Source organism: Cebus imitator, unplaced genomic scaffold (genome assembly GCF_001604975.1).
Source record: "Cebus imitator isolate Cc_AM_T3 unplaced genomic scaffold, Cebus_imitator-1.0 Scaffold103, whole genome shotgun sequence".
NCBI classification, from domain to species: Eukaryota; Metazoa; Chordata; class Mammalia; order Primates; family Cebidae; genus Cebus; species Cebus imitator.
In genome coordinates, this window is record NW_016107418.1 from 3645294 (window position 1) to 3665323 (window position 20030).

At 36.4% G+C, this 20030-nt stretch overlaps 1 protein-coding gene across 6 annotated transcripts in view; it reads left to right on the forward strand.

Moving 5' to 3' along the window:
• Positions 1–20030, forward strand: part of LNX2 (ligand of numb-protein X 2) — a 75827-nt gene that overhangs the window by 27689 nt on the left and 28108 nt on the right. For 5 of the 6 annotated variants that reach the window (XM_037741690.1, XM_037741691.1, XM_017537507.2 and 2 more), the window contains one exon: positions 11921–12427. In XM_037741690.1, the coding sequence (XP_037597618.1) occupies positions 12021–12427 (407 nt within the window). In that variant the 5' untranslated portion in view covers positions 11921–12020. Of the gene's footprint in view, positions 1–3992; positions 3997–11920; positions 12428–20030 lie in introns of all 6 variants that reach the window. The other variant, XM_017537506.2, reaches the window with a different exon arrangement.

Genomic DNA, 20030 nt, shown 5'->3' on the forward strand with positions numbered 1-20030 from the left:
GAAACTACGTTTCAAAAAAAAAAAAAAATTAGCCAGCAAAGAGTTTCAAGGAGAGCGATGTCAGTGATATTGAAGAGAGATAAAGTGGTATGCAGGTCTGAGAAGTGCCTTTAGGATTAGCAGTTAGACATTTGTGACCACAGTGAAACTAGTCTTAGTGGCTGATGGAGGTAGAAGCCCTTTTAGGTAAGGAGTTGATAACTGCAGCATGGTCTAATTTTTCAGACTGTTGGAGGTGAAATGAAGGTGAGAGAAAGAGTAATCATTGTAGAAGAATGATTTGTTTTTATTTTTAAAGCTGATGAGACATGAATGTTTTTATACATGATGGGGAGAAAGAGATTGAAGAAAGATGAAATAAATGAGAAAGGCTTTCAAAGGAATGAACCCAGGTGGAGGAGGAGCTAGCTTTTAGATAGGAGAGGGAGAGGTATGACAAAAGAAGAAAGGAATTAAAGTTGTAGACAGATGCAAATCATAAACCTGTACACAGGGGTTGAAAAAGTTTTGTTAATAGGGTTGGAAGGGTTGGAATGCTATCACCTCTGATTGTCTCACTTCGTTTTCCCTTTTCAGATGGCATATTTTCTCAAAAGAATGGTCAATACTCTAACTTCTCCCCCTTGAACTCATTCCAGGAGGCTTCTGCTGTCTCCACTCCACCAAAACTCTTATTAAGGTCACCAATGAATTCATGCTGCTAAATCCGGTGCTTAATTCTCAGTCCTAATCTTATTTTACTTGCTTACAGGATTTGATAGTTGATTATTTCTTCCTCCTCGAAACACTTTCTTTATCTGCTTTCTCCATACAGTACTCCCCTAATTTTGTTTTATTCACAGTGATCTTATTCAATCTGATGGCTTTCCATACCATCTTTACACCAGTGTCTGCTAATTTACATCATCTTCCCAGTCCTCGTCTTTGAACTGGACTTGTGTGTATAACTGTCTATTCAGTGTCTCTTCTTAGAAGTCCAACAAGAAGTTTAAATTTTACAGTCAAACTTGAGCATACCCATTAAACCTGCTGTCTTACAGTGCACCTCAGTTATGCTAACCCTATCCTTCCAGTTGCTCAGATCAGAAATCTTGGAGTCACCCTTGACGTCTCCCCTACCATCAGCCCATGAACACATTTTATTAATCAGCACACATTATTGGTTCTACCTTCAGAATATATCTAAAATGGAGTAATTTCTCACTATCTCAACTGTGTTCATCATGTTCAATCTACCATCATCTGTGGCTCAGAATATTTCAATAGGCTTTTAATTGCTTCTGCCTTTGACCGCTTCAGATTATTTTCAGCATACCAGCCAATGATCTGTTAAAATCTGACTCATAGTAAAAACCAAAGTTTTAAGGCCCTACAAGATTTAGTTAGCCCGGTTACCATTCTGATGTCTTTTCTTCTCTGAACTTTCCTCATTTTATCTATGCTGGCCTCCTTACTGTTCACTGAACACACCAGGGACATTCTCGCCTCAGGGCCATTGTACTGATGGTCTCTTTTGTCTGTAAGAAACATTTTTACACCAGCTACCTGTATGGCTTTCTAATTACATCCTTTTGGTTTTAAATTCAAATGCCACCTTCTCAGTGAGTGCTTCCATGATCACTGTTTAAAATATCTGCCTTCCCAGTACTCGACTTCCTTACCTTGCTTTCCTTAGCTCTGTAAAACTTTTCACCATCTAAAATACTGCATTTTATTTCTTCTTGTATATTGTCTCTCCTCCACACTTCAACTCCACCCTCTCCCCCATCCCACCCAAATGTTAGCTTCACAAGGGCAGGGATTTTTGTCTGTTCAGTGCTGAACTCCTAACCCTGGAACAATAGTGTCTGGCACGTAGGAGTTTTTTAATAAAATCCTAGATGTATGGGTGAACAGACAGGAGAGAGAATGGGAGGTCAGGTTTGAAGTTAGGAAAACAATTAACTAGTTTGCTTTTCAATATAGTTGGTTTTTGAAAGTTCACTCCCTATTGGAGATGTGAGAAAGGCAGGTAATAGCAACTTAATGTGTGAAACCTGAGATTTTGTTTGAATCATTTTGGAAACACAGGAAACTAATATAATTGGAGATGCATTGTTGATCATCCTAGTGGCTTGATATAGTACAGCCTCTTTATAGTTCTGGGTTTACAGTGCAAGTATTTTATTAATATTTCCAATCATGTAACATTATGCATTTTTATTTTGAAGGGGTATTTTATTTGGTATATTTGAATCTGTAATGAATTACAGTGTATTTTCTTTAAGACTGTAACTTAAGTAAATTAGAAGACACTGTGTCAGCACATGGGAATCATGTTGCATAAATACCAAGGCCTACAAGGCCCTGGTCCCTGCCATTGCCTGTCTAGTCTGGCCTTGAGAAAGCACAAATATGACCCTTTGAGGTCTGGTCCAAAGTTATTCTTGATCTGATAGTATATATATAATATATGTATATATACACTTACTATGTATATATGCAATACATATATATTAAATTATAAGTAGAGCAAATTGAGCATCCTAAATATGCTTTTTAAATTATTGGTATCACCGATTAGCTTTGAAAGCTGCAGCATTTAAATTTCTTTTATCTTGTTCTTAATTAAGATAACGAAGCCTGGGAATCTTAATTATTAGTAATATCACCATGATATTGTTTTAATTCTATTTCCTTTTTCTTATCATATAAGTTGATCACAGAATAGCAGTATCCAGCTGATTCTATTGCATTCATTGGAGAAAATAGGACTGAAGAGCTTTTTTCTTCTGTAGCTTTAGATATTTTTTATGAAAAAGTGTAAGATTGGCTCTGGGGCAAAATCTGCTATCTAAAACCACTGGGTTAGTACTAAAACTATCTGTGTTGCTAATGTTAACCTGTACTTGACTTTAAAAAAAAAAAGGGCTGGGCATGGTGGCTCACACTTGTAACACCGGCACTTTGGGAGGCCGTGGGAGGCCGAGGCGGGCAGATCACTTGCAGTCAGGAGTTCGAGACCAGCCTGGCTAACATGATGAAAACCTGTCTCTACTAAAAGTGCAAAAATTAGCCAGGTGTGGTGGCACGTGCCTGTAATCCCAGCTGCTCAGGAGGCTGAGGCATGAGAATCGCTTGAACCCAGTGGGTAGAGGTTGCAGTAAGTAGAGGTTGCAGTGAGCTGAGATTGTGCCACTGCACTCCAGCCTGGGTGACAGAGTAAGACTCTATAAATAAATAAATAAAAATAAAAGTAAAACAACAACATGTAGCATCATGTCCTACATAGCACTTTTCCTGGGAACTAGAAAATTATTTTTGTCTTATACTGTTGTAGTATCTCATGTCATGCTACCATAATAAAAAATACAAAACTGTTGTGTACCTTGTACTACTCTCTTGTGTGTATACACTTGTCTGTGAAAACGGAAAATTTCAGATCAGGATATTTAAAGTGTCTAGTACAGTGGGGCCAAAACAAACAAAAACAAGAAATGCTCACATGAAACCTTCCTGACAGAATTTGGATTTAGATCATTTTTATAGTAAACACAAAACTGGATACTAGTAAAGAAAAATATTTGTTCTGTTTTAGGCAAAAATATAAAAAAGGAATTTGTACTCACTGCACATTTCTAGAATCTTAGAATTTGGGATCTAGAAGTAAATTTGGAGTTGACCTAGAGTGGTGCGGTCATTTGCAGTTAAACATGTGAGAGAGCTGGAAAGGAGAAGGGATGGCATGGGTTATTAGTCACAGGGCCAAGAGTTGGATCCAGGCCTCCTGGTTACCAGGGTAGTGGGTTTTCAGCAATCCAGCTTATCTGCTCTTATCTCCAGCATTCTTTACAATTAGCAATGTGGTAATAAGTTAGTGTTACAGTGCTGTGTGGCTTATAAAAGGTTTTTCTGGCAGTGCGACATTTTTTAGTTCACGGTAATCCTGTGTCATAATCAAGATGCCATTTCTGTTTTTTGTATGAGGAGATTGTGATTTATAGACATTTTAGTGGGGTGTGCCACATCATGATGTCACGTAGCTAGTAACTCCCTAACTCCAAGTTACTGTTCTTTGGTGACCTGTACTCCTTTGGATTATTGTGATCCAAAATACAGAAATTAGAAAGTGAAAAGATCTTTAAAGTAAAAACTTGTCAATCACTTGAAAACTATTGTTTTCTAGAATATGCTGTGGAATAAGTTAAACCTTTGAAAGCTTTCATCTGTTAGAAGAAAATAGAATATTATTTAATTGATAAAAATCAGAAGTCTTGCCTTTGAATGGAATATAAACACATTTAAATTATAATAAGCAGGTAAACTTATCACGTGCAATAAAACTAAACCAGTGAACACTGTGGCTCCTCTCATACATGATTCTTCATCTTTTATGTATTATGTGATACTTGTGAATTTGTGGCTTTATCCAGTAATTAGAAGTTGCCCCAACTCAGCTGGCTGGTGAAGAGTGCAGTTGATGAAGAGAGCCCATATGTTGCAATGCTGGAGAAGTCTTTCTTCTTGGAGTGAAGTTCTTTCCACAGCGGCCTTTTCTTATTGGCAGAGGTTCATCTAGATATTGCTGGGAATGTTTAGCATGATATTTAGTGTATTTCTTTTTTGAAATAATTTTATGTAAATTTTGTTTCCAAATTACTCTAAGGTAACATGATTTAGTGTAACTTTTAAAAGTATAACTTTAGTATAACTATCTCAACATAGGAATTAGGCAGGTAACCCAGTATGGTTTTTGCCATTATTGTTTTACACTAAAAAATCTTTTTCATCGTAGCTTGGGAGAATTTCAAAATCAGGAGAAATAAAGGTAGAAGGACATTTAAAATTTTAAATTTTCTACTAGCTACAATTTAACCTCCCTTATGTAGAATATTTAAAAGATGAAAGTTACCAAAAAATAAAAATGAACAAATACTGGGACTAAAAGGTAAATACAACATACCAATAAGCGTTTTATTACATATAAAAAGATACAGAATCATAAGTGTTTTAGAGCTAAATTCAAACTCCCTCTGTGTGTGTATGTAATTAATTACTATTTAAGCAAAGCCAATAGTTTATAGTTATAGCCAATAATTTATAGAATACAATTTATTTGAAGCTCCCATATGATATGGCAAATATTTCTATGCAGCTAAATATCCAGATATGCTTCTTCCGGTAGGAAAAGGCTCTGGGGAAAGAACTTTATTCCAGGAAAGAAAGACTTCTATAGCAAGGCTCAATCAAGCATGTTTCCATTTTCAGTTTTTGTTTTTCTAAAAGGATTGTGGTTATTGACCGGTACTTCTTGTGAAAGGATTTTAAAACTCTTTGATGCTCTATATCAGTCATTCACCCCCTTTTCTTTCATTGAGTCCACAAGGTCAAAACTATTTTCACAATGTCTTTCTCACTCTTTTTTGCATGAAGTGCCTGGTAGAATTTTCCAGACCTCACATCTGATCTTATGACAGGTTAAAAACAGAAACATGTATGAGACTCCAGATTTACAAAAATATAAATAGTATATTTCTTCTCACTATGTTTTTTATTTTGAAAAAAGTTACTTTCCATAAAAATGTTAATCTAATGGGTTTGTTGTTTTATTAACATGGATATTTGAATTTTAATTACTAACATGATAAATACAGACAGATAAAGCAAATCTGCTTGGGAGCTTCAGTAATTTTTTAATTAAACTTTTTATTTTGAGATAGTTGTAGATTCACATACAATTGTAAGAAGAAATAAATAATACACAGAGATCCCATGTACCCTTTAGCCAATTTCCCCCAATACTAGCACTTTGCAGAACTATAGTACAGTATCACAGCCAGAATATTGACATTGATACAGTTTTCATTGTCACATAACCCCTTGTGTTGCCCTAACCCTTCTTGATCCTTGGCAACCACTAATCCATTTCTGTAATTTTGTCATTTTAAGAATGTTATATACATGGAACGATACAGTATGCAGCTTTTTAGCATTGGCTTTTTCACTCATAATTTTCTGGAGATTCATAGAGGTTGTTGTGTATGTTAAAGTTCATTGCTTTTTATTGCTGAGTAAAATTCTGTGGTATAAATGTGCCACAATTTGTTTGCCTGTTCATCAGTGAAAGTACATCTGAGTTGTTTGGTAGTTTCTGGCTATTACAAATAAAAGTTGCTGGAAACGTGTGCACAAGTTTTTGTGTCAACGTAAGTTTTTACCTCTCTGGGATAAATGCTTAAAAGTACAGTCGCTGGGTTGGTATGGTAGTTACATGAGTGTTTTAAGGAAACACAAACTTGTCCAGCATGGATAAAAGGATTCTGAGGTCAAAAAAGTTTGACAGCCTTATACAAAAGCACCTATCAAAGCTGGTATGTGACATATACAGTGAGAGAATTTTCTTGTGTTCGTATCAAGTAAAGAAACTTTTTTTCCCTCAGCCCTTTGAAGATTAAAGGGAATATTACCTTATTCTTTGTTCATTTGTAAATTAACTGGCTGGGTCCATATGTTAATTCCTTTAAGTGACACAAATGCAGAATATTTCCTCATATGTTAATATATATATCAGGACTCTTACATTTCAGGCTCATGTATGAGCCTGAGAATAATCTTTTTTAAATGCCTGTATGTCCTAAGAAATGGTAATAAAAAAGATTAAAAAGACTATTTTTACCCTCAAAGAGGAGGGGAGGCAGATGAGCAAACATGCACTGTAGGAATTGCTAAAAGGCAAATTTGTGTAAAAGGCAGCAGAAGCAGAAGGGAAGGAGGAGCCCTCAAGAATAAGAGGAGACAGAATTTGAGCTGAAGCCAAGGAATGAGGAGGGTGGGCCAGGAGGACTTGAGAGGAGGGAGGGTATTCTTAGACCCTGGTACCCATGAGTTAAGGGAACCACAGATGTTTCGTAACCTTTGGTAGTAACTCTTAGCTCATCGTCTTTTTCCCTGGGCTGAATCTCTTAGGGTAGGGCCAGTGAAGATCCTTTAAATCTGAGTCAGGGTAACATCAAAAGAAATGAACTGAATAATATATAGTTTTAGAGTATGCAAACTAATGGTGGAAAACCATAGTTCTTTCTGAGAGTCTTTGTGGTATATCAGGATACTCTTATCCCTTAAACCAGGAAGATCAAACATGTTAATCATAACTGGAATTAGGTAGTAAACTCCCTTCCATTGCACTGGCTATTTTTCAGTATTAAAATATATTATTTTAAATGTGTTATAATAATCCCAGCAAAGCTAACAGCTTCCTTCTCTTTACTATTCCAGGAATACTGTTAAAGAGATTATACAGTTAGAAAAGATGTACAATATGCTACATTTTATCTCTATATTTTAGGAAATGTTAGAGACTATTATATATTTAACTTGTACTTTAATATATCACACTGCTCACAGATATGTAATATCTGAAATCAAACATATATAAACATGAGCATATCCTCCTATATATGTAGATGTGGCTTTGTTCACCTAAACTTGCTACGAGGAAGCTTTATTGTCACCCAGTTGGTCATTGAACATTTACTGGGCTCCTCCCCTGTGGGAGGCTCACTCTTAGAGCTGATAGTTTAGTGAGGGACCCCAGTATGAAAGTAGTATAAGGCAGTATAGCCAGCTTGCACACAAAGCAGAAAGAGAAAGATCTGCCTGAGCTGGGGAAAGAGGGGTGGGATTGGGGCTTGGAGAAGTGAGGTCAGGCCGCCTTTCTCCTTGCAAAACTCATACTCTAAAGCTTTCATGGAATATCATCCCTCTTTCCTACTGTGTTATTCTGAAGCCAGAAGGAACTGGGTTTATCTTCCTTCTTTCTTACCAAGTAACTATGCTATGTGGTTTTGCACAAATAATAAAATCTGAACATTTGATTCTCTATTTTTAATAATAGATAACACTTACATTATACCTGTGACTTGCCAGATACTGTTTTAAGCAATATATACATGTACTTAAGCAATATTTATATATTAACCCAGCTAATTTTTTTATTTTTTATTTTTATTTATTTTTATGGTAGAGACAGGGTCCTACCATGTTGCCCAGGCTGGTCTCGAACTCCTGGACTGAAGCAGTCCTCCCACCTAAGCTTCCCAAAATGCTAGGATTACAGCTGTGAGCCTCTGCACCTGGCCTACTTAAAAATTATTTTCCAACAAATACTTTAAATAAATAAAGCAAATACGTATATGTGGTTGGAGAAATTTGTTATTGAAATAGAAATGCTAGTAGCCTCGACATGGTATATATATATAAACTTATTATTTACATTGACCCTTTGTGATAGACCACTGTTATTAAATGGGAACATGTTAATTTTCCTCACGAAAAGTTTTTTGATAAAATGAAAATAAAGAATTAAAGTTATTTAGAGATTTAGAAAGTAAAGTATAATCATCTTAAATACATTCTTAGTCATTATGTGGGAGGCTAGAATTGCAGTATATTTTCTTGAGGAAAAGAAAAACTAGAATAAACACTATCACAAAGAGGAGTAAAAAATAAGTGAATATTCTTGCTAATTGGTAATTCTTGCTAATTCAGTAGGAAATAAGAATCTGTAGAAATTCCTTATTAAAATACCTAGCTTGAACCTGCCTGTCTGGCTGAGATACATGATGTTTCTCTCCTTAATCTCATGTACTTGCATTGACATGTTAAAAATTATGATGCTCAAAGGGAGAAGAACAGGCCCCATGAATTATAAAATGCAAGAACTGTTTGCTTTCTTGATGTTGGTACTGAAAGTAGTTTAGATTGCAGGCTGCTAGTATTATTTTATTCATCTATTTATTTTTGAGACCAAGTTTCACTCTGTCACCCAGGCTGGAGTACAGTGGTTTGATCTCTGCTCACTGTAACATCCACTGCCTCCTGGGTTCAAGTGATTCTTCTGCCTTAGCCTCCTGAGTAGCTGGGACTACAGGCACCCGCCACCACACCCGGCTAATTTTTATATATTTAGTAGAGATGGAGTTTCATCATGTTGGCCAGGCTGGTCTCAAACTCCTGACCTCAGGTGATCAGCCCACCTTAGCCTCCCAAAGTTCTGGGATTACAGGCATGAGCCACCGTGCCCAGCCCTGCTAGTATTATTTGATTAGTTCTTAAAAGCAGTTTATCTGAGGCCAGCTGTCCCACCTGAATCCTATGCCACCCCCTGCTAATTTAAGGGCGTTCTTGTTAAATCTGTTAAAATGTTAATGTTATTTTTCTTTTAAAGTTGTATTTATTTATTTAGACAGGGCCTCGCTTTGTTGCCCAGGCTGGAGTGCAGTGGTACAGTCTTGGCTCACTGCAGCCTCAAAGTTCTGGGCTCAAGCAGTGCTCCTGCCTCAGCCTCCCGAGTAGCTGGGACTACGGGCATGTACCACCACACCTGGCTAATTTTCTTATGTTTTGTAGAGATAGGATCCTACCATGTTGTCCAGGCTGGTCTCAAACATTCCTCCCATCTCAGCCCCCAAAATGCTAGGATTACAGCTATAAGCCTCTGTACCTGGCCTACTTAGATTTTTTTGCCAATAAATACTTTAAATAAACAGGCAAATACATATATGTGATTGGAGAATTTTGTTATTGAAGTAGAAATGCTAATAGCCTTGACATGGTATATCTACTCTTAGGGTTCTGTGGCAGGCATGCTAAGTTCTAGAATTCCCCTGCCCTGAGTGTGATTTCTTTGTCCCAGAGTTTTACCTGCTTCATATTCCCTGAATGTGCTGTGCACCCTCAAGGCCCTGCAACTTAGCTGAGGCTTTTTTCTCACCCAAAATGCCCTTGTCCATTTTTTCTCTCTGGCTGATACTTCCTGTCACAACTCAGCAGTCCCATGGGTTTTTTTTCCCTTTTGAAATTATTTCCGGCCACAAAGCCAGAGTTAGATGCCAGTTTTCTTCTGGATCCTCCATATTCTCATAACATCCTGTGCCTAACTTTCTTAGAGCACTGACTGCATTGAATTTTAATAATGGGTTTTAACTGTCCCCTCCCTACCTCTTGTCTGTCAATGTTCAGTGTTTGGTACATTCTAGAGGCTCTTCTGTAAATATTGACAGAAGAAGCAATACAGAGCTGCTGCCTTTGAAGCTGAATATTTAATCTGTGATCATTCAGCAGTGGGAAGATGGACACTGTTAGATGAGGGGAGCATTACCGCCTAGGCTTGCACTACCCTGGAGGAGGCTGTTGTAAGAGTTATATTGGAGGGCCGGGTGCAGTGACCACGTCTGCAATCCCCGGACTTTGGGAGGATTACCTGAGGTAAGGAGTTTCAGACCAGCCTGGCCAACATGATAAAACCCCGTCTCTACTAAAAATACAAAAATAGCTGGGCATGGTGGCGCATGCCTGTAATCCCAGCTACTTGGGAGGCTGAGGCAGGAAAATCTCTTGAACCTGGGAGGCAGAGATTGCAGTGAGCCAAGATCGGGCCTCTGCACTCCAGCCTGAGCAACAGATCAAGACCTTGTCTCAAAAAAAAAAAAAAAAAAAAAAAAAAAAAAAGAAAAAAAAAAAAAAAAAAAAAAAAAAAAAAAACTTATATTGGAGAAGACACGCGCACACACATGTAGATTGCTGCTCTGAGTAAGCAAGCCCAAATCGAAGTATGGAATAATATGAGGTGGAATTGAAATGTATAACACATCTTATCTGATTAACTGAATTACAGCAGGTTTTTTTTTCCTTCCAATAGAATAAAATAGTATTGTACTTTGCAGAGTTTGCATTGTTATTTATATATGCTATGCAGATATATCTTTCTATAATCTGTGTTGCATATGGAGAGAGTATTCAAATCATATTTTGAAGTTCAGTTTTCCTATAGTGCTGAGAAAAGGTCTTTTTAAAAAATTATTATACTTTAAGTTGTGGGATCCATGTGCAGAACATGCAGGTTTGTTACATAGGTATACACGGGCCATGGTGGTTTGCTGCCCCATCAACCCGTCATCTACATTAGGTATTACTCCTAATGCTATCCCTCCCCTCCCTCCCCACCCCCGACAGTCCCCAGTGTGTGATGTTCCCCTCCCTGTGTCTATGTGTTCCCATTGTTCAACTTGCATTTATGAGTGAGAACATGTGGTGTTTAGTTTTCTGTTCCTGTGTTAGTTGATTCTGAATTATCCTTGAGACTACATTTTAAAGACACAATCTTTGGTATTGTACTGTAAACGCATAGTCAATCAGAAGCAGAGAAGCAGGTCTAGAATGACATGCAAATGTATTATATACCTCAAACAGCATTACTATTAACACATAATGTCGATTAATTGGCTTTAAAACTACCGTTGAACATGACTTATTTGGGGATTTCAGTCAGTAAAACAAGTAGATTGTTTCTTATGTCACACTATATAATATATTGTGTCTTTACCTTTCATCACAAGTTGTTTTTTCATCAAGAACTTGGCAGTGGGGGCCAGGCACACAGTGGCTCACACTTGTAATCCTAGCACTTTGGGAGGCTCAGATGGACTGATAGCTTGAGTCCAGGAATTCAAGACCAGCCTGGGCAACACCCCGTCTCTACAAAAAAATACAAAAAATTAGCAGGGCATGATGGTGTGCACCTGTAGTCCCAGCTACTCAGAGGCTGAGTTGGGAGAGTCGCTTGATCCTGGGAGGCAGATGTTGCAGTGAGCTGAGATTGCACCACTGCACTCCAGACTGGGTGACAGAGTGAAACCCTGACTCAAAAAGCAAATAAATAAAATATTTAAAACTTATAATAAATAAAAAAGACCTTGGCAGTATAAGTCATTCTTCTTAGCCAACTAGAAAATTAATTTCATTTTTTGTGACTAATTTATTACCTGATGAACCTTTAATTTTTTTACTAAGAAAAGCTGACCAGCAATAATATATTGATACTTTTAACCTATCTTGATTGATATTAATTAACTTTTTTAATGTGTTTGTTTTGCTTATCTAGAAAAACACAGCTTGACTTTAGTCAGATACATCCCTGTCTGTTAAAGGAAACCAAGCCTGAAGTGGAAGCCTAACACATGAGAACACAGAATTGATTCAAAATGGGAACAACAAGTGATGAGATGGTGTCTGTAGAACAGAATTCCTCCACTTCTCTAAACCCCCTGTGTTTTGAATGTGGCCAACAGCACTGGACAAGAGAAAACCACTTATACAATTACCAGAATGAAGTGGATGATGACCTAGTCTGCCATATTTGCCTTCAGCCCCTGCTGCAACCACTGGACACCCCCTGTGGACATACATTCTGCTACAAGTGCCTCAGAAACTTTTTACAAGAGAAAGATTTCTGTCCGTTGGACCGGAAAAGACTTCATTTTAAGTTGTGCAAGAAGTCTAGTATTCTAGTTCATAAACTCCTAGACAAATTGTTAGTTTTATGTCCATTTTCTTCAGTGTGCCAAGATGTAATGCAACGCTGTGATCTGGAGGCACATCTCAAAAACAGGTAAGCAAAAAATATGAAAGAAGTAACTCCACATGTTATAAAAAGGTAGTTCAAATGAACATAAAAAGTTGATTAAAACAAAATGAACCAAAGCACTAGTAAGTAAATGGGCAAAAGGTAGTTCAAATGAACATAAAAAGTTGATTAAAACAAAATGAACCAAAGCACTAGTAAGTAAATGGGCAAATCATGTATGAAAGAGATCCAATAAGTAAGTTGTATGGAACAGCATTTAACATTATTATTTATCAAAAACGTGAATATAAAAACTGCAGTGAGGAGGTACTGTTTTATACCTGTTAGTAGTTCCACTGGTGTAATACGAAACTGATATATTCAAATGAGTGACAGGATATTATGATAGATTGTTTCTATAAGGCAATTTGGCAGTTTGTTTTTTAAAAGCTTTATAAATGTAAATCTTTTATCTAGCTTATTATCCTAAGGAAATAATCTAAAAGAAGGAAAAATTCTATATAAATATGTTCAATACAACATTGTGTATAGTTTGGTCAATTGGAATCACTTAAAAGTAGGGAAGGATTAAAAAATACTATGTACATAAACTCAATAGGATATTATACAGCCAATAAAAATCATAATTTTGTTGCAGTATGGAAATAAGTACATGATTTTATTTGCTAAGATCTTGTAAAGATTCTGGGTTCAGGGACTAGACTGAACAAGAACTAGGAGTTGGAAGACTAAATATTTAGTGGGGATTTCTGTTCTAATAAAAGCTTTTTAAAAGGTTAAGTAATTTATTTAGCTATTTTGTGAGTTTTATAATTTGATTTTGGCAAACAACTTGATCTTTAACTTAGGAAGAGTTAAAATATATGTCATTTGTGTAGAATCACATAAAATGTCAGAAATACTGATTTCTAAGTTTCAAGTTAAGCCAGTTGTACAGTATAAATCTGCAGTAATCTCGCTTGATTGCTGTGAAAAACAATGCATAGTACATCATACTGGATTTAGATGTAAGGGTGTAAATCTGATATAAAATGGCTTGCTATTATACTCACACAAAAAATTATAGACTTGAAGGAGATTAATCCCTCTCATTTTATGAATGAGACTGAGTCACAAAGATAAGTTAGTTAATAGTATAGTTAAACTCAGCTTTAATATTCTTATTTACTATTAAAATAAACCATGTTGACTCTATCATAGGTCAAGTCATGTTCTCTACTGCTGTGTAGTAGTCAGAGTTTCATGTGCACATGAATATATGTGTTCATTCCTTATCAATAAATTATTGATATTTATTTTTAAATATCAGAATTATTTGTATCATAAATTATTGATATTTATTTCTAAATATCAGAGTTTATTAAGACATGAGAAACAATGAAAAAAAAACCCAACATATTATTAAAATGTTAGAAACATTTAGATTTATAGAGAAAGTGCTTAAATCGAAACTGTATTATCCATAACTAGGAGCTAAGATAGAGTGGGATAGACAGACTTTTGAAAATGCATGTAATAATGTAGCCTTACTTTTTTTAACATCTTCTGTAACCAGCAAGCATGGAATCTGAACATGATGGCAGAGGCCTCCTGGAAACTGACACTGGTCTTTTGAGTATACGTGTCTATTTTAGACTTCTTACTTCTTTCAGTAGAACTGTTCTTTTTAGGGTATAGGCTTCTTTTCTAACCCTTTTATTAACATCAGTCATGAGATGTTAGAGAAACTGACTGGTCAGATCAGTTTGAGAGCTGAAATTAACAGTTTCACAGATTTTTAGGAATATTCCTTTAACATGCATTCAAGAATTTAATTTGCAGTTGAAGTATTACTAGTGTTTCTTATCAAACCATTTATAATGATAATGTAAAACATTGGGAATTGAAAACTGTCCTTTCATGTACATGTTGGTAAAGGCTAAGCAGTTATATCCAGTTGAAGGTTTCATTTTCCAGGTGTGCTCATTAATATCGGAGTTACCAATTTTATCATTTCCAAAGTATCTTAGGCCTATAATATGAAAGATGCAATGAAAAGGTGGATGATTGGAAAAGGTGGTGATTTGCCTGATACAGACAGCTAAGAGTAATTATTGAATATATGAAGATAAAAAATTATAAAATGTAATATGATTTTTATATGCCATTTGAACAGATAGTGATGAGCAGTTTGACCTTTCTCTATTCTTTTGAATAAAAACATTGAAATTCAGGTAGAAATGTGTATTATACAACACTCAATCCTAAATAACATAGTTCATTTGTTTATTCAGCAAATATTGATTATCTGTGATGTGCCAGATACTTCTCTAATTGTTAGTCTCTGAAAGTAAGAATCTAATGCTGGGTTGTAGATTCCTTTAGAAACAGATCCATGTCTTTACTAGTCTTTCAATTTATTTGCCCAAAGTTGACAGTCTTCTAACGTTTGTCCAATTAAATTGTTGATCTATGTTCCAGTTATTCATTACTGAGAAACTAACCACCCCAGACATAATGGCATTAAACAACAAGCATTTGTTGATTCTGTGAGTCAGGATGCAGACAGGATGCAACAGGGATGTCTTGTCTCTGCTGTTACAAGTGTGCCACAGCCAGGAAAGCGCTGAAAGCCAGGGACTGCAACAGTTGGAACTGGAGAGTCTACTTCCAAGTTGGTTTCTTCATTCACATTTCTGGCACCTTGATGGGAATGACTGGGTGCGTGGGACTTATCAGCTGGAGAGGCTAAGGTAGCCTTTCCAGCAAGATAGCCCCAGAGTATTTAAAGTTCTTACATAGTGATTCAGTGTTCTAGTAGGCTGCATGGCCTCGTATGATCTAGCCTTGAGGTTACCTGGCATCCCTTCTCTGTTGGCAGTCCTCAACCCGCCCATATCCAAGGAAAGGGGACATAGGTTTCGCCTTATGATGGGAAGTCAAAAAATTTGCAGCCATATTCTAAAACCAACAAAAACTAGCAAGAAGAATGAAGTTGAGGCACAGAATATGATTACTATGACTGTTTGTGGCTTCTCAGTATACAGTCTCACTTGTTTGTTAGGAATTGGTAGGTCTGTAAGTTTCATTGAAATTCATAGAATTTTAGCGTCAGCAACAATGAGTCATTGTATAAAAGTTGCATGGCTGTCCTGTGACTTTGCTGTTGAGCTTGGGCTTACAAGAATCTCTTAATTATTGGTAGAAATAGAGCATTAGCAGTAGTTGGCATAAATTTAATAATTTCACATTTAAGATCACCTTCCTATTTGAATGTAATTCTACTCTTAACAAATATGTTTCGATTAGAGAAGAGCAGACATTTTTCTCCTATGGATAAGATATTTATGAAAGATTAATGCATTTTTAAATAAAATTACTATTTTTAACTGATTACACATTGAAACAAGAATTTTAAGAGACATGGACAGTCTCTATCTTTGAACAGAGAAATAAAGCCTTTGAAAAATATTCTACATATTGTAATAAATATGTCACATTTTAATTGTTACTTTGAAATTCTGCCAAGCAACATCAGCTGTATAGCATCCCGCCTACCCACTACCACTCATCTCCAACCCACCCTTAACAATTTAACATTTAAGCTTATGGTAATTTTAAGTGCTAATTGTTGTTGTTGTTTTTAAATTGTGTGTTTGTGTCCTAGTTTATGGCAGGATTTAGAATTACTTCTCTTTTCCTCTTAAAAATTACAGTTTAATGCTATTACATATTATAATGCTATTTTTTACAATAGAAAACCTTTAAAGAAGCCTCTTTCCTTGCCGAGACCTTTTCTTGTTCATCAGATGGTTTTAAAACCTTAAGTTCAAGCTTGTTCAACTCGTATCGCATGCAGCCTAGAAAGGTTTTCGGGATTTTTTTTTTTTTTTTGAGACCGTCTCACTCTGTCACCAGGCACCAGGCTGGAGTGCAGTGGTGCGATCTCGGCTCACTGTAACCTCTGCCTCCCAGGTTCAAGCAAGTCTCTTGCCTCAGCCTCCTGAGGACTGTAGGCACGCACCACCACACCCAGCTAATTTTTGTATTTTAGTAGAGACGGGGTTTCACTGTGTTGGCCAGGATGGTCTCTATCTCTTGACCTCGTGATCTGCCTGCCTCAGCCTCCGAAAGTGCTGGACTTACAGGCGTGAGCCACCATGCCCCCTGATTTTTTTTAAGCTCATCTGCTATCATTAGTGTTAGTGTATTTTATATGTGGACCAAGACAGTTCTTCCAGTGTGGCCCAGGGAAGCCAAAAGATTGCACACCCCTGCTTTAGATGATGGTCTAGGAAAAACTAAAGGAAAAGAAGGGTCAGGGTAGGCTGAGGCATGATTGCACTTTTAAATTCACACTTTTAACTTGGAGGGAAGTTTGTGTTTAGTACATTACTATCAGTATTGTTTTTTCATGTATAGTGTAAAAAAGCAGATACATATTTGCAAATCATGTATATGATAATTGTATCCAGAATATATAGAGAACTCTTAGAAATGAAAACATAAATAATCAATTTTAAATGGGCAAAGGATTTGAATAGATATTTCTCCAAAGATATTCAAATATTTGATATAGATATTTCAAATATTTGATATAGATATTTCAAATATTTGAATAGATATTTCTCAAAGATATTCAAATATTCAAATAGATATTTCTCCAAAGATATTCAAACGGCCAAAAAGCACATGACATGCTCAACATCATTAGTTCATTTTTATATTAGATTATTTGTCTTTTTGCTAAGTTATAAGAATTTTCTATGTGTTCTGGATACTAGACCCTTATCAGATACATGATTTGCATATATCTTCTCCCATTCTGTCAGTTGTCTTTTTCACTTTCCTGTGTCCTTTAAAGAACAAATAACTAATTTTTATGAAGTTAATTGTTATTTGCTTGTGCTTTTGGTGTCATATGTAAGAAAACATTGTCCAATTCAAGGTCACAAAAATTTATATGTATGTAACTCTAACTCTTCTTCTAAGAGTTTTCTAGTTTTATCTCTTATATTTCAGTTTTTGATCCATTTTGAATTAATTGCAATGGGAAATCATAATGTGTATTTTTCGTTCAAGCCGTTAAATTTTATTGAGGCCCCCCCCCCTTTTTTTTTTTTTGGAGACAGCATCTGGCTCTGTCACCCAGGCAAGAGTCAAGCAGTGCAATATTGGCTCACTGCAACCTCCACCTTCTGTATTCAAGTGATTCTTGTGCCTCAGCCTTCTGAGTAGCTAGGACTACAGGCACGTGCCACCATGCCCAACTAATTTTTTTTTTTTTTTTGTATTTTTTGTAGAGATGGGGTCTTGCCATATTGCACCAGGCTTGTCTCAAACTCCTGAGCTCAGGCGATCCACCACCTAGGCCTCCCAGAGTACTAGGATTACAGGCATGAGCCACTGTGCGTAGCTTGAGGCCTTTTTAAAAATGGCCTAGTATGTGGTCTGTCTTGGAAAATGTCCTGTGTGTACTTGGGAATAATATGTATTCTGCTATTAATGGGTAGAGTGCTCCATATATCTATTAGGTCTAATTGGTTTATAATGTTAAAGGGTATATTTTGTGGTTCCATGTCTAGTTGTTCTACTGTCATTGAAAGTTGAGTATCAATAGCTTTATTGCTAATTTGTCTATTTCTCTCTTTGTCATTTTTTGCTTTATGTCTTTTGGGGCTGCTGTTTATAATTGTTGTATCTTCTTGATATGTTTTTCTGTCTTTTGGTTTATGATTTCAAATCTGAAGTNTTGGACTATGTTTCTTATAACCCATTCTGCCATTCAGACTTTTTATTGGGATATTTAATTCATGTAATTTAATGTAATTACTGATAAGGTAGGCAGTTTGCTATTTTGCCGTTTGTTTCTATGTGTCTTATTTCTTTTTCTTCCATTTCTTCCATTTGTGTTAAATATTTTTAATATGCTATTTTAATTCCCCTGTCATTTCTTTTAATTAAAATTATTTTCTTAGTGGTTACCCTGGGGCTTACAATTAACATCCTAGTTTTTAGCAGTCTAGCTCAAATGAGTACCAGCTTAATTTTCGCTGATGAATTAGTCAGGGATCTCTAAGGAATTAAAACCAATATATAAGGAATTGGCTGACGTGATTTTGGAGTCTGAAAAATTACACATTCTGCTGTCTGCAAGCTGGCAACCCCAGAAAGTCAGTAGCATAATTCAGACCTTCTCAGTCAGAAGTTCTGAGAACCAGGAGAGCCAGCGATCCCAGTCTGAGGGCAGGAGATGAGATGTCACAGCTCAAGCAGTAAGAAGGAAAATAAGGAATGAATTTCTCCTTCCTTCACCTTCTATTTTCTTTAGGCGCTGAAAGGATGGAATGATGCCCAACCACATTGGGGAGGGCAATCTACTTTATACTTTACTGAGTCCACTGATTCACTTGCTATTCTTATCTAAAAACAGCCTCACAGACACACCCAGAAACAATGTTGAATCTGGATACCCCATGGCCCACTCAGTTGACACATAAAACTATCCATCACAACTAGTATACAAAAACTTCCATTCTCTCTCCCCTTCTGTGTGCTATTATTGTGTAGAGATACAAGTTTTATCTTTACACATTCTATGCCCATCAGCACAGAATTATTGCTTTATGTGGTTTTTCTTTTAAATCAGATAGGAGTAAAAGAATTACAAACCAAATAAAATAATTCATTTTTTCACATGAACTTGAGTTATTGTTTAGTGTCCTTTCACATCAGCCTTATGGACTTCTTTTAGTGTTTCTCGTAGGTTAAGCATGCTGCCAACAAACATTTTGTTTTTACCTAGGAATGTCTTAATTTATCTTTTGTTTTTGAAATCTACTGGATATAGACTTCTTGGTTGAGCGTTTTCTCCCCTTCTCTCCCTTCCCCTCCCTCAGAATTTTCATTATGTCATCCCACTGCCTTCTAGTCTCCATGGTTTGTGAAGAGATATCATCAGATACTATTGAGGATCCTTTCCTTGTGATGAGCTGCTCTTCTTGCTTTTTCAAGATTCCTTGTCTTTGGCTTTCAACAGTTTTATTATGAGATGTCTAAGTGTGGATATCTTCTAGTTTTCCTACTTGGAGTTTATTAAGTGTCTTGGATGTGTAGATAAATGTTTTTCGTTAAATTGGGAAGATTTTGGTTATTATTTCTTCAAATGTTCTTTCTGCTCCTTTAGCTCTCTCTCCTTTTGGAACTCCCATTATGCATGTTTATTCTCTTAATGGTGTCCCTCAAGACCCTGTTCTTTTTTTTTTTTTGCTATTCTTTTCTGTTCCTCAGACTGATTAATCTCAACCTATCTGCAAGGTTGCCAGTTCTTTCTTCCAGTTCAGTTCTGCTGTTGAACTTCTAGTGAATTCCTTTTTTGTTTGTTTGTTTTCATTTTTGAAGACAGAGTTTTGCTCTTGTTGCCCAGGCTGGAGTGCAGTGGCACAATCTTAGCTCACTGCAACCTCTGCCTTCTGGGTTCAAGTGATTCTCCTGCCTCAGCCTCCCAAGTAGCTGAGATTACAGGCGTGTGCCACTGCACCCAGCTAATTTTGTATTCTTAGTAGAGATGGAGTTTCACCACATTGGTCAGGCTGGTCTTGAAGAACTCCTGACCCCAAGTGATCTACCCGCCTCAGCCTCCCAAAGT